General features: G+C 35.2%; 2 protein-coding genes across 8 annotated transcripts in view; both read right to left on the minus strand.

The window, feature by feature from the left end:
* Positions 1–3180: 3180 nt before the first annotated feature.
* LOC129723039 (Y-box factor homolog) lies at positions 3181–6379 on the minus strand. The gene has a single exon (XM_055676978.1). It carries the CDS (start codon positions 6101–6103, stop codon positions 5081–5083), a length of 1023 nt encoding a protein of 340 aa, XP_055532953.1. The 5' UTR covers positions 6104–6379; the 3' UTR covers positions 3181–5080.
* Positions 6380–12780: 6401 nt separating this feature from the next.
* The window catches only part of LOC129725903 (triple functional domain protein), a 171342-nt gene continuing 169500 nt past the window's right edge, over positions 12781–14622 (minus strand). For all 7 annotated transcript variants that reach the window (XM_055682317.1, XM_055682320.1, XM_055682318.1 and 4 more), the window contains one exon: positions 12781–13282. In XM_055682317.1, coding sequence (XP_055538292.1) covers positions 13049–13282 — 234 coding nt within the window. In that variant the 3' untranslated portion in view covers positions 12781–13048. The remainder of the gene's footprint in view (positions 13283–14622) is intronic.

Here is a 14622-nt window from a genome sequence, read left to right on the forward strand (position 1 = left end):
TGTTCCCCTACATTTGATCAGGAAAAAAAACGAAAAATCGTTGACCGTAAGATGCTGCAATAATTTTCTATAAATTTTCATTCGAAATAAATAGAAAAGTTTCTAATTTGGTCGTGAATCATATTTGGAGTAGGGAACATATTCTAAGCAGCTTTAGGAACCGCCTGTGTATTGAGACGAAATACTCGAAAAGTATTGGGTGAAATTCAAACAGAAGTATATAAAGCTGTTATCCATCTTTTTTCTGTCAGAACTTGTTTTCAGATTGTGAAACTAAGTTAGCAAACTTTAACAATAACCAATTAAAGTTACCAATTGAGGGGCACTATTCCAATCACCCAGAACCTATTTTAGGCAGTTTCCATCTGTTTTGCAGGCGTTTTTTTCAGCACCCGAAGTGGCTCCTGAATGGCTGCAATATAGATCGATTCGTTTCGAATGGTGTTTGTTCAGAAATTTCTTTGTGATTAACGGTATTTCTTATATTCGTAAGACAGCCAGACAACCAAAGTTTTCGTTTCCATCATTGAAATTGTCGATATTGGCAAAATCCAGGAGTTTAAGGCCTGTTTTCTTCGACTGATTCAAATAGGCGCCACTGCTTAAACCGTTCCTTACCCTACTTTAATTCTTTTTACCCACACTGAAAGAAATCGACACGATATTATAAAGTGTTTTGCCCTATTGGCCAAAACATATAGAATTCATATGCGAAACACTTTAGAATTATTTATCGTGCAACACCTCATTTTCAAAAGGAAAACACTTTCAATTCTCGTGTTATGACATATGAACATAAAGTGTTTGGATTTTGAATCTCAAAAGAATGTTATCGAGCTTCGAATGATTTTTATTCGATACTTAAATGAAAACAGTTTTACATGGAAATTATTGCATATAATGCAACTTTTGTTTTATTTATAAAATTGGAACTTTACTATAAAAATTCATCACAAAATAAAAACTATCCTTTTCTGTTGAAGAAGCCTGTAATGTAAACAAAGAATTAAATTAATTTAATTTAAATAATTGATGTTTTAGTAAACAAATACTTGCCTCTAGCGTAAAGATGTTTCCATCAGAATCTCTATGATCTTGTGCTGGAAGGACGAAAAAAGATTAGAATTCGATTCTTTTACGTGACATAAATCACTTACCTTGCAAAAATTTACAGATTTAGTCCGGAAAATCGTCGAACTTCTAAGTCGTATGACACTCGCTGACATCTGTCGCCATATTTCTACTTTTCAGCACAAACGGCACTTCATTTGACATATAAAAACAAAACAAATCATCTGAAAGTGTTTCGCACATGATAATCACTGTGATGATGCTGTGATTTTTAGTAAAATCGACGTAGCATTTTTTTTTTGAAAGACTGATTCTTTTGCAGGAAAAATGTATACTAGAAATACACATTGCACAAAGTTTTGCCGCGATTGCTGTCGAAATGTTTTTTTCTGTGGCATTCTGAAATCTTCTAAAAGCTCTGCTACATAAACAATCACTTGGTTTTCCATACACACAGTCCGTTTTGAAAAGAAAAATCGTTTCTTCGTTGTGTGGAAAATTACAAGATACTAGTTTCATTTCCGGAATAGTCTCTGTGTTTTCTGTAGACGTGGATCATAGTAAGTTGTTCAAAAATCTTTACTTCACGTACCAAAACACAAACTTTTCGAAGCAAATTTTTAACAGATGCTTTGCACTAGCATATTTTCCTACGAAATGGAAAAATGCCAAAGCCACTCTAATTTTAAAACCCGAAAAGAATCCAGCTGTGGCATCAAGTTATCGACCAATTAGTTTACTTTCCTCTATTAGCAAAGTTTTTGAAAGAATAATTCTTAATAGAATGATAACACATATTAATGAGAACTCAATTTTTGCAAATGAGCAGTTTGGTTTTCGCCATGGGCATTCCACTACTCATCAGTTACTTAGAGTAACAAATATGATTCGAACTAATAAATCTGAAGGCTATTCGACTGGAGCTGCTCTTCTAGATATAGAAAAGGCATTCGACAGTGTTTGGCGTAAAGCTTTAATAGCTAAAATGTCAAATTTCAGTTTTCCGCTTTACCTCACAAAAATGATACAAAGTTATTTAACTGACCGCACTCTTCAGGTTAACTATCTAAATGGTAAATCTAATAGATTGCCTGTTAGAGCTGGTGTGCCTCAGGGGAGTATCTTGGGCCCAATCTTATATAACATTTTTACTTCTGATCATCCTGATTTACCACCAGGTTGTGAGAAATCTCTGTTTTGTGACGATACAAGCATTTCCGCAAAAGGAAAAATGACTTCGTGTTATATGCAGTCGGCCTCAAAAAAGTTTAGATATATTTTCCTCACACTTACAAAAATGGAAGATTTTCCCTAATGCTTCTAAAACTCAGGTAATTATTTTTCCTCATAAGCCAAGAGTTTCATTTCTCAAACCCACCCATAACCACGTTATTAAGATGAACGGTGTGGTCTTAACTTGGTCTGACCAAGTTAAATACTTAGGGCTTATTTATGGGGGAAAGGAAGTTCTAAAGAAAATTTGTAAATATTTAGGAGTAAAATTATTTGATAACGATTGGATTATGCAATCAAATAGCCAAAAAAATAAATGCCATGTGTTCTGCAATATTTATACTAAACAAAATAAAATTAAACCAAATATTTTTAAATATATTGTTTATTCTGTGGAGCAGTAATTGTCTCAGTTCAACCGGAATTTAGAATATAACATTACGTTCAATTTGGGGCAGTACGAAGTTTGCCGGGTCAACTAGTAACAAAATGAAGTTCTAGGATGGTACCACGGTGAGATTTTTTCAAGGTTGAAATTTGAAGCTTTTTTTAATTTGAAAGTTTTTTAGTAGATTATTTGAAATCATAAAGCGCACAGCAAGCTCGCGTCACCGTTAGTTTCACTCATGAGGTAATTAATGTTTACGGAAATACACCAAGATTTCGGCGTCAACGGAAATGTATATGATAGACAGTGTCGTGGGTGTGTGGTTTTGGAAGTGCAACCTTATTACATGTATAAGTCACCTAATGAAATTACATGTATGAGCCAACGGCTTGGGTTAACTTTGAGAACAGAGATGAAGAAGCTTGCATACCAGCATCGTTGTGGGTTTATTTGGTATATAGAAACTAAATAAAACGCACGTTTTCATTTTTTTTTCAATTTTTTTGCAGATTTAATCCATTTTTTGTTTGTTTTCGTAAATCAATTACAGTATGCTGTTCTGATGTTAGATTAGCGTGGTCTTAATTCGGCAGATGGTTAATAGGTCTCTTGCGTTTCGTTATTCTTGTACAGATGTATGCACTCTCAGCGTTTATTTTCAAATGTACTGTAACCTTATTTCTTATGTATGTTTTTTTTCGTGGAGCAATCATCAAACGTGTTTTATCTTTATTACTAGTTCAAGTTTTTTCTTTCTTATTAAAGTAGTTTACTTGTATCATTCCTTACAGTTTATAGCATTGTTTATAGAACTGGTTTTATTTTCACTCCTTAAATCGTGTTGCTTGTTATTCATTTATTATTTCATGTTGCATCTATCCATATCGACAAGTACATTCAATGTTGTTTTAAAGGATTTGTCCCTAGCATATGTTTGCCGTTGTTAAATATTTTTGGTTGAAAGAGGGGTTAGATAATTTTCTTAAAAATGATATTTCTACGCATCAAAGAACATCGATAAAAATGCTTTACTTTATGTCTGTAGTGATAGTGTGACGTGTGTAGCTATGTAAAAATGTTTTAGACTGCTTAAAATAAAAATACGGAGCGGGTTTAGCGCCCCGATTTCAAATACTAAAAATATCCTGCTCGTGACTGTGTGGTAAAGCAAACACAAAACAGAAAAGTAACACGAACGATACTAGAGTTCACGATAAGAAAAAGAAATTTGGTGGCTTGACCCGGCGGCGGTGGCGGTAAAGATTGCATCTTTTTTACCAGCTTCCTAACTAGCCTGACGATGCTTTAATGTTCTCTCTTTCTCTTTTTGCGAGTTTATGTACCTTACCTTAAACATTCTCCACTACTTTTGCTGTTTGGTTAGTTTTTATTTTCGTTTCAATGGATATTGTAAGTTTTTATTATTGTAAATTTCTGCTTCTCGGTATTACTTTAATTACTTTTTAATAGTATCAAATCAGAACCTTTATTTTGAACCAAACCGAATATTGGTTGTTTCGATATTTTATGTTTCACAGTTTCAGTTATTAACTTAACGCTAATTTAAACCACTCGGACTTTAATGACAATCCAAGGCAACAAAACTGTTTGAAATTTTGGAAAACGATACGAAAAAACAGAATTTATTAACGATTGTACGGGGGGTGTTTGCGTCGTTTGACTACCGTGGACTGAGTTAACCGGTACTCCTAACTGTGTGACAAGGTTTAAACCTAATATCGCCGCTAAACAGTTATTCTGACAAGAAAATCCATTCTTAGTGCAAGGATATTAAAGTCCTATGATGTCGAAAGGCCTTAAAAACTAGACTTTCTTGTTTGAGATGTTTTAGGTACGTAGATGGTTTAATGATGGTATCATGCTATATAGGGCATTAAATGCCAAAGGACAATCCGTCCGAATTACTGTTTTTTTTCAACTATTTCAGCGATACTTTTGCGCATGGTTAGAGAACAGCCTAATCAGCCAGCGTTAATAGTAAAATTCGACCTAACCCGACGTGCTTCGTCGCACTCCTCTTCCAACGAGCTGCTTTTGCTTTGTTGATATTACAGTGTTTTTATTTGCTTTTCCGATTCGATTCAAAATTTAAACTTTTCTTTCACAACACGATCCAATATTCAATTTGGTTGTCAATTGAATAGTTACATTTAAAATAGTATAGGTTGTTACACTTCTCTATATTCTATATAGTTTGTTCCATTTACGCTTCAAGAGCCTTTCTAAAGACACCAATCTCACCAGCAGGCAAAATTGCTGCTTGCTTCTTTTTGCGAATTCTGATTGTTCGCATGTGAGATGGTGAAATTTGTATTGATGATGTTAATTACCAATCTGCTATGTTCTCATCTTGCTTATGCCATCGATCTAAGCGGAACTCTCCGTAGTGGTGTTTTGCACAGCATTATTGTTACCACCACCTGCTCCGTCATTTCGTGGTCTTTGCGTGTTTCGTGCTCCACGGCGTGGATAACGGGGACGTCCACCGCCGCGTCCCGGTGGCATACGACGTGGTTGTTCTGGCCCATTCTGATGATAATCATTTTGGTAGTCTCCACGGTATCCACCTCTGCGAGGAGGGCCGCCTGGACCACCCATTGCTCTACCTCCATTACGATAGTTACGACGGAAGAAACGTCTTGAACCACCACCACGTCCACCCCGAGGACCGTTCTGACCATCAACCAATTGATTTTGATCAACTAATCCGTTGTCATTCATCGGGTTACCATCTCTACGTGGACCTCTAGGAGGAGGACCCCGATAATAGGAGTAACCACCGCGGCCTCGAGGCGGAAAACGTCGCTGTTGTTGCGGTGCTTGATGTTTCACTTGTAGTTGCTGAGGTTGCATTGGGGGTGGGGGCGCTAAATTTTCTAATGGTTCATCTGTAAAGTCTTCATCATTTGATCTTGGTGGCCCGGGGCGACGTTGGCCACGTTTTTGCCACCATTGCCGATAACCGCGGCGTTTCTCTGCGGCATAAGGGCTTCCCTTCACCGCTTCACCCTGCGGACCAGTTACATTGGCAGCCTCATTACCTTTTTCACCAATGACAACATCGAATTCGACAACCTCTCCATCGCCAACGGAACGGACGGCTTTTTTAGGATTGTTACGTGCAATTGCCGACTGATGGACAAACACATCTTCTTGAGTATCACCCCGATTGATGAAACCGTATCCGCTTTTGACGTTAAACCATTTAACCACACCGCTTACCTTGACAGCAATAACTTCTTTTTGCTGCTGTGGGACCACTACCTTGTTATTGGCCGGAACTTGTTCCGGAGGTGATTGCTGCTGTTGTTGAGGAATTTGCTGCTGCTGTTGTTGTGGCGGTGCTGGCTGTTGCTGTTCTGGCGCATTTACTGCCTGTTGGTCAGCCATGTTGTTATACCTCTGCCTGCTGATTATATGAATAGACCGCACTGCAATTTTTCAAATTGGAAAAACTGAGATGTTAAGATTCACTGTTCTGTGACTATTTGATGTTGGTTGCTAGTTGTTATGATGCAGGAATTGACGTAATAGTCATGCTAGTTTGGATCGTATTTTCGGCAAATTTATGGATTTTATTCTCCCATCTAGAAGCACAGTCACATTTTTACTTTTTCACCAAGGCAGCTGCTGGTACCGCATGTCGAGACACACGACTAGGGCAAAACGGAGCGAAAAAATTTAAGCTAATATGTGATGCTATCTCGTCTATGCACACAAGCGCCGAATGAAAGTGAAAATGAAATGGAAAATCATGCGAACGTATGTCGGGTAGAGACACACCGGTGTGGTGACTATAGCGCTCATATATACAATAAAATTTAGATGTATGGTGCGGCAATGCAAACAATTTTCAAGCAAAAATTAGGATTCGATTATTCCTATATACCAAAAATAACCTCAAAATGAAAGCATCAAACTCATTGTAGTTTATTCAATCGTTGATGATTTTGTAATCAACATTCGAGAATTAAATAATGCATTATTCCATTTTCAAATTATTTAACCAACAAGCACGTTACTCCGCACCTTCCAAATATGCCACTGCTCTATGTTGATATGGACTTGGCATGCGTGTAAGCAGTTGTCATTTGTACTTTTGACACTTGTTTAGACCGAGGCGAATAGTTGCTTTAGAACTACACGCCTTTAAAAAGTAGTTCATAGACAGAATTGTTATTACCTTGTAAAAATGTTGTGGTGGCTAACAATACTTCTAAAAACCGAGAAACAATTAGTTTTGAATATCGTTAAAATGCAGAAATCCCATATCATTCCAGCCTAATACGAACATTAGGACACACAAATAAGAACATTGAATCATAAAATACGAACTTAAATATACATACCCGAACATGGATACACACGTTCGAACACATACACATATACGAGCATACATATACACATACGAACACACTTAGCCTTCGTACACAAATAAGCCAACGCTAAAAATTTAGATTTCAGACCAAATCCGTACAACTAGTACTAGTTCAATAGAAATATCCGATGAAATAGTAGTTTGATAACTTTCTAGAAGAAAGACAAAAATGTTTTGCTTGTCTATATCAGTTTTATAATCCTTCACCGGGTTTGTACGCAGCTGTTGTTCATATCGCTTACGACTTGGTTAGCGAAGAAGGATAGTTTGTTCAATAACACAGTGCAACAATTTTTTTGCCTTGGCTTCTATGTATGATTTTGTTATGAAGTTTGATGCGAAACAAGTTTCCCCGAGCTTGAACATATTTTAACTTAAGGGGCAATAATGGCGCCATTTTGAATTTTTGAGAAATCAGAAATTTTCGATGTTTTTTCGACGCCATTTTGTTATAAGATCAAACATCAAAATTCTATGAGTTAGTCCACATATTAGCATCTTCCTCCTATCTTAAAAAAAACAGATCTTAAATCGGATAAAAACTGAGCTCAAAACAGTGATTCTACGAAACCGGTTTTGGCATGGTTTTAGTATATTTCACAGAGCAAAATAATATCGAGTATGTATGAGCATTATTGGTAATGCGCTAATATCTAAAAGTGGTAGTCAAATTATATCTCATATGTATTGAGTAAAAAAGTCTCAGAAATCGATTGGTATGTGTCTGATCTACGTAAAATGTCAGCAACATGTCGATTTTGCCCCCAATTCCCCTACAACACTAAATTAGGTTAATCTCGACGTTAAATTAACCTATTTGAAATCTGTTTAATGTAATATCAAGAGTGTAAGCGATACTAAAAGATACAATAACAATTTGGCATCACATGATCCTCGCTATTTTGCGAGGAGGAGGTCGCATTTGACTTTATCGAAGACGCGATGATTCCGTCTCATAGCTGAAGCGAGATTTTTATGTTTGGACCTGTCCTGGCCAAAAATACAATTGTATACTAAAACCATGCTAAAACCGGTTTCGTAGAATCACCGTTTTGAGCTCAGTTTTCGTCCGATTTAAGATCTGTTTTTTTTTTAAGATTTAAGATGTTGCTAATATGTGGGCAAACTCATGAATTTTGATATTTGGTCTTAAAACAAAATGGCGTCTAAAAAACCTCAAAAATTTTCGATTTCTCAAAAATTCAAAATGGCGATGTTGTTGCCCCTTAAGTTGAAATATGTTCAAGCTCGGGGATATTTGGTTTTGCATCAAAACACACAAAAAATTAGGTATAGAAACCAAGGCAGAAAAAAAGTTAATTTTCGTTGCACTGTGTAATTGAGATATGATGAGTAGATATGACATATCTGCTTAAATATGTTAATACGTTGGACCAAACCAAGCTAGCTTTTTAAAATTTTCGTTTGACCAGAATGAACTGAATGCATGGCTTCAAGAATAGACATTTCTTTACGAGTAATTCGTCTGATTTAAAATACATGGTCGAGTAGAGTTGATTTGTCTTCTGTAATAGGGCCCCCACATAATCAATAACCATAAAACGTGCCTAACAACTAGTTCGGGATATAGTACCGATTGTATGGGGTATTGTTGAACCATATGGATTATCATCCGTTTATGCTTATTGATTATGCGGGGCCTATGATATTAGAACATCAAGTTCTATTCATTACGTGTCAGCGTTAAAATTATTAATTACTAGAATTCATAAAAATTTTATTTCTAGCGCTTGGTTCATTTTGGGTTGCACGCCGATCAATTAAACGACGAAACGAAATTCATGCTCTTCTTAACAAAACATTCCAATAGGTAATATGAACTTTTACATGTCGTTTTCGTTTATTTGCACTGAAAAAAAACGAAAATTTTTAATGTAGTTGATTACTGTGCCATTGGCTATTGTTATTGACACAATAGCAAACCCTTGTTTGAGTTTTCTCTTGTAGCCAATTCATAAACAGTTGAGTTGTTTAGGTAAAATCTAATTTTTTTTTGGATTTTCTCACGCAATTTTTCAATTTAATTTGAAATTTGTCGTCTATTTTTGTAAGAAACATACCACAAATACACTATAATTTTAAAAGTATGTTCAATTCCGAATCAAATGAAAGTAGTTTTGATTCAAAATCGGTTGATATTTGGCTGTGTTATATATTTTTCAAGAAAATCAGAATTTTTGGCTTCTACCGCACAATTATTTCACGGTGCTACAAATGATGAAAAAATGCAAGAACTTTTGATGTGACTTAATGTGGGTTGTAGCTTTAGCCAAGTGTTACTTGCACGTTCACTTGAAGTTTTTCAAATACCCCGAAAATTATAAGTTATGGTCAAAACCCTGTTTTTACCTTAGCTCACATTTTTATGTTTAATACGGTTATTTTTCAACCGATTTTTTTTATTTTGGCTGTTCTGGAAAGACGAAAAATAGAGCTTTATTTTTTTTTTTATGAATAGCACCCAGCTGGTCTCGAGGTACGATGCTGGCCTAACAAGCCAGCCGTCGTAGGTTCGAGTCTCGGCTCGGGAGAGGCTGTTAGTGTCCAGTAGGATCGTAGCGCTAGCCCCGAATTGTCCTGTACACTTAACAGTTGGCTGCGAAGTCTGTGTATAATAAACAGAAGGTCGAGTTCCGATACGGAATGTAGCACCAAGGCTTTGCTTTGCTAGCTCCGTGAAATAATTTTGCGATAGAAGCCAAAAATTCTGATTTCCTAAAAAATATATAACTTAGCCAAATATCAACCGATTTCCACAAAACTTCTTTCATTTGATTCATTATTGAATATACTTTCAAAATTATAGTATATTTGTGGTATATTTCCAACAAAAATAGACGGCAAATTTCAAATTAAATTGAAAAATTGCGTGAAAATATCTAAAAAAATAGATTTAAACTCAAATAACTCAACATCTTTTATTGATATTAATGAAAACCTGTATATATTTTGAAAGCTCTATTTGTCCCCTTTCTAAAACTGCTTAAATATTTAAAATCGGTTGGTAAATATTATATGCGCTGAGGTCCAAAAAACCGTATTTTGACTATAACTTTAGATTTTTGGGGGTGTTTGTAAAATTTCTAGTATGAGGGAATGTTATACTCAACAAGACCTACAACCTACACTTAGTCACTTCAGAAGTTCTAAATCGCTGTGTTAGAAATTGAGCAGCACTTCCACTACGGACACGATTGCTCCACCAGAAAAGAGTACAGAGTCCAAAATGTTAACAAAGTTACCACTAACTGTCAGAAAAGTGAGGTTAAAGAGGTTCAGTGAGATGGTTCATAGCACCTGTGACACTTATGCTTCCAGCGGCAGTATACCCACAGTGATTAGAACTCAGAACTGAAATTCTAATCAGACTTTCTTTAATACAATTGTGAAACCGAAGTGAATAATATCGTTTCAAAATATATTTTAGCAAACAATATAAACAACGTATTAGTGTTATAACAGAATATTTGAAGGCAAATTCAAAATTCTAAACTGTTTATTTGAAATGGTGGACAGATAATCGAGTGAGAATTGGGTGATACGTTTTTCAGTATATTTTAGTTTTTCTTCGTATCTACTACTTCTATTCGGTTGGTTGATTGACGTGTATATTGGATATGTTTCTGTTCTGTTGCAACAATAAACTTTTTTCCGGCTTCATTAGATTTATATGCTTTTATTCACTGTTTTTCATGTGATTTTCTTACTTTCGCACAAAGATTCTTAAAAACTTTCGGAACCTTTACTTGGTTTATCATTGCATTATGCTTTTGCTTAGCGAACTAGATGATCATAATTTATAATTAGGATAAATTCATAAATTAAACATAACATATTACTAGTAAGTATTATCACACAAATTTTTACAGAACGCTGATCTGTGAACATTTTCCCTGCTATATTCTTTTCGATTTTACTACCAACCACGCAATGTTTTTTTAACCGATTAAACTCTTGCTTTCGATACATTCTTGCTTACGATAAACGCAGTTGTGAATAGAAAACAATGTTCTGTTCATTAAATTTTGAATAATTTACTGACAGATATTTCTCGCTTAGCATAACAAACAAAAAAATACGAAAAAAGTAGGTATAACACTTCGAAGAAAAAAATAAAATTTCTTCAATCTGATTTCTGTTTTTAATCACAGTTCGATAAAAAGGTGAAATCATATGTTTGTCGATTGAGTTTATTGGTGAAAAGGGTGAAAAGGGTTGTAGGGTTGCTCAAACCCAGCATACATTTTATTAATATATACGCGTAGAAATTTTAAAAGTGTTTTATCGAGCAGTACATTCATTGTTTAAACCATTACGATAGAACATTTGTTTAGGATAAGAAAACAATACCTCGGTGGTAAATTCGTTAGAAGAGCTGTAAAATTCTTCTTCACTTTTACTCAATCGCAAACCGATTTCATTTGAGTGATTGTGAAATTAAACATACACACACATCCACAGACACGCATACGAAACATACAAGCTCTGTGCGAATCTTGAGATCATCTGAAATTATGGTAAAAAATTGCTTCGTTCACGTCCGAAATGAACTGCATATCATTATTTAAGAGTTCAAAATTTTTTTGGAATAAATCTATAAAACAATTTGAAAGTATCTGATCCCAAGTAACATCGCTACAGTGCATTGCTTCTTACATACAAATGCTTATCGTTTTTTATATGCACAAGCGTATGGGCTCTAGAAAATCTTTAGCTGTGCCTACCGCACCTCTTGCATAGAAAAAGTGGCGGTTCAGAATGGGAGCAATTTGTTGGTAAACTAAAAATATATCAGCAAACGTCATGTATATCGTAACCCACCAGAAGTTGTGTACTAATTTTCATGACAGGTGTTAAAAATATAGAGCCCGAAATAAACAGTTGATTCGTTCTATCATTTCTTATTTCTTGGACGTTTTGCAAAAAATGTTAGTATCATATGCTCGTATGGAAGAGAAATTTTATATTTTGAAGTGAAGAAAAGCAAAATCTAAAGCGTGTAATTACTTTAATCAAAATCATCCAAAAATAAGCTGCTCTTTTGTCTTTGCAATCTATGGGAGCGCACAGTCCATCATTTTCATCACCGATTAGTTTTCAACTTCTTCATCTTCAGCCATTTTAGGGATCCGGCTGGGAGAGATTGTACTTTCTATTCTAGTACTGTATGTTCTACTTTATATTTTATGTTAATCCTTGTTTGCTTTGTTCTGATTTTTACAATACTTAAACTTCTGAATATAGCCATGTTAGTAAAATATATCTTGTTGTCCACGATTGAAGTTTTCTTTTATTGCAGCAATATCCTAGCTGTTGTTGTTTTTGATGTTTTAATGCTGACATTCGCGAATGTATCATTATGTATATTTTACGCTAGCTTTTATGTTTTATTTGTTCAAGTGTCACAAACCGTAATTTTTGGTAAGCGTTCTCATTTGTTATTTGCAGTTTTGATCATTATTTCAATCTTCATAGAACAATACTTTTGTCTATTTTGTCATCATTGGATTTTATGTATATATATATATATATATATATATATATATATATATATATATATATATATATATATATATATATATATATATATATATATATATATATATATATATATATATATATATATATATATATATATATATATATATATATATATTTAATATATATATATATTTAATTACAAATTATTTATATTTATTGGATTACCTAAAATTTACTGGTTTCCGTACATAAAACTGATTTGATTTTCACAATGTGATGTCATCGACATGAGCTGTAACCAGAAATTGAAGTCTACATACTGTTGAATTAAGACATGGTTTCACCATTGTCGCCATCCAAAATAAGTATAAGATTTTGCTTCAACGTAAAAAAAAAAATTAAGCACTTTTTCCAGCATGTGCTTCTAACCAGTTCGGCGACTTGATTCCGTTCGTTTATGAGTCTTTTGTCAACTCCTTTTGGTAGGCGATGGGACTTTGTATTGCTTTCAGAAAATCGTTCTGCGTCTGCAGAATGTTGCGTATGGTATTGAGCCACTCGTTGTGCAGCTCGATCGTTGGTGCAGTGCAAATGAAACTGAGACTGGACCGTTGCGGATCGATTGAGCAAAGCGAAAACCGATTTCCATTGGTTTGGTCTGACAAATCCTGCAGAGTCATTTTGTTGACCTAAGAAGAGAAATCAAAGTTACAATGAACTCCTTATTAATCAAAAATAAGTTGGTGTCCGTAAATCACGGCATCACTCGCTGCATTTGAGAGTACCTATCTACATTTATTGTTGTTTTTTCCGTATTATTCACGTGCTATACTTTTTCAGGTGCAGGTCTGGCGTAGCTTGATAACCAAAAACGAACAACTTCAGTGCAAAAGTCCTATACCAATGCAATGTAGCACTGCCGCGAAAATGGTATCGGAATTAGTGTGAATATCACGAGGATTTGATCGCAAAAAATATATTTACTTGATGATGTCAAGCAAAATTGCTAATACAATTGAGCAATGAATAATCGTCCAATACACAAAGAATTTAACCCTTTCTCTACCATGGTTACTCTAGAGCACCACAGGTTTGGATGCAAAAAGCCCTTCGAAATATTTACTAATGCAACGGATATATTTATACACTTGAGTAGGATTGGTAAATACACTACCCGTCATAAGTTCGGAATCGCTTTACTGAGTATTGCAACACCCAGTTTGAATATTGCAACACCACGAAAAGTTTAGCATCACTTAAACTGGGTAGATTTATGTAACTATATCTTTTGATTCTGGAAACCTAGCGAGTTGCGGTCTTTAGCAAAGTTGCTCAGGAGTTCAAAAGCTTGTAATTGGCAGACAGTATAGTGCGGAATTCAGCCGCAACCACGCTAGTATGCATGTAGTTTCGCGTGTTTCGAACGTTATTTAGCTCAATAATCCCGCCATTTAGAGACTTGCGATTTTCAGCAAAGTTACTCAGGAGGTCAAGGGCTTGTAATTGGCGGACAGTATAGTGCGGAATTCAGCCGCATGCGTTGCGCTAGTGTGCATTTAGTTTTGAGCGTTTCGAATTCAGTTTAGCTCAATAATCCCATCGTATAGAGAGTTGCGATTTTCAGCAAAGTTACTCAAAAGATCAAGAGTTTCTGGTTGGCTAACAGTTTAGTTCGGATTTTTTTAATGTGCTGCTAGTGTGCATAAAGTGTTTAGTGTTTTTAACTTACTCTATCTTAAATACTGTTTAGATAGTTGCAATATACTCTCCCAGCTGGTCTCGAGGTACGATGCTGGCCTAACAAGCAAGCCGTCGTAGGTTCGAGTCTCGGCTCGGGAGAGACTGTTAGTGTCAGTAAGATCGTAGCGCTAGCCCCGAATTGTCCTGTACGCTTAACAGTTGGCTGCGAAGTCTGTGTATAATAAACAGAAAGTCGAGTTCCGATACGGAATGTAGCACCAAGGCTTTGCTTTTAGATAGTTGCAATATTCAGTAACACAGTAACACTTTTATTTATGCAATTCTATAA

This window comes from Wyeomyia smithii, chromosome 2 (genome assembly GCF_029784165.1).
Source record: "Wyeomyia smithii strain HCP4-BCI-WySm-NY-G18 chromosome 2, ASM2978416v1, whole genome shotgun sequence".
In the NCBI taxonomy this organism is placed as follows: Eukaryota; Metazoa; Arthropoda; class Insecta; order Diptera; family Culicidae; genus Wyeomyia; species Wyeomyia smithii.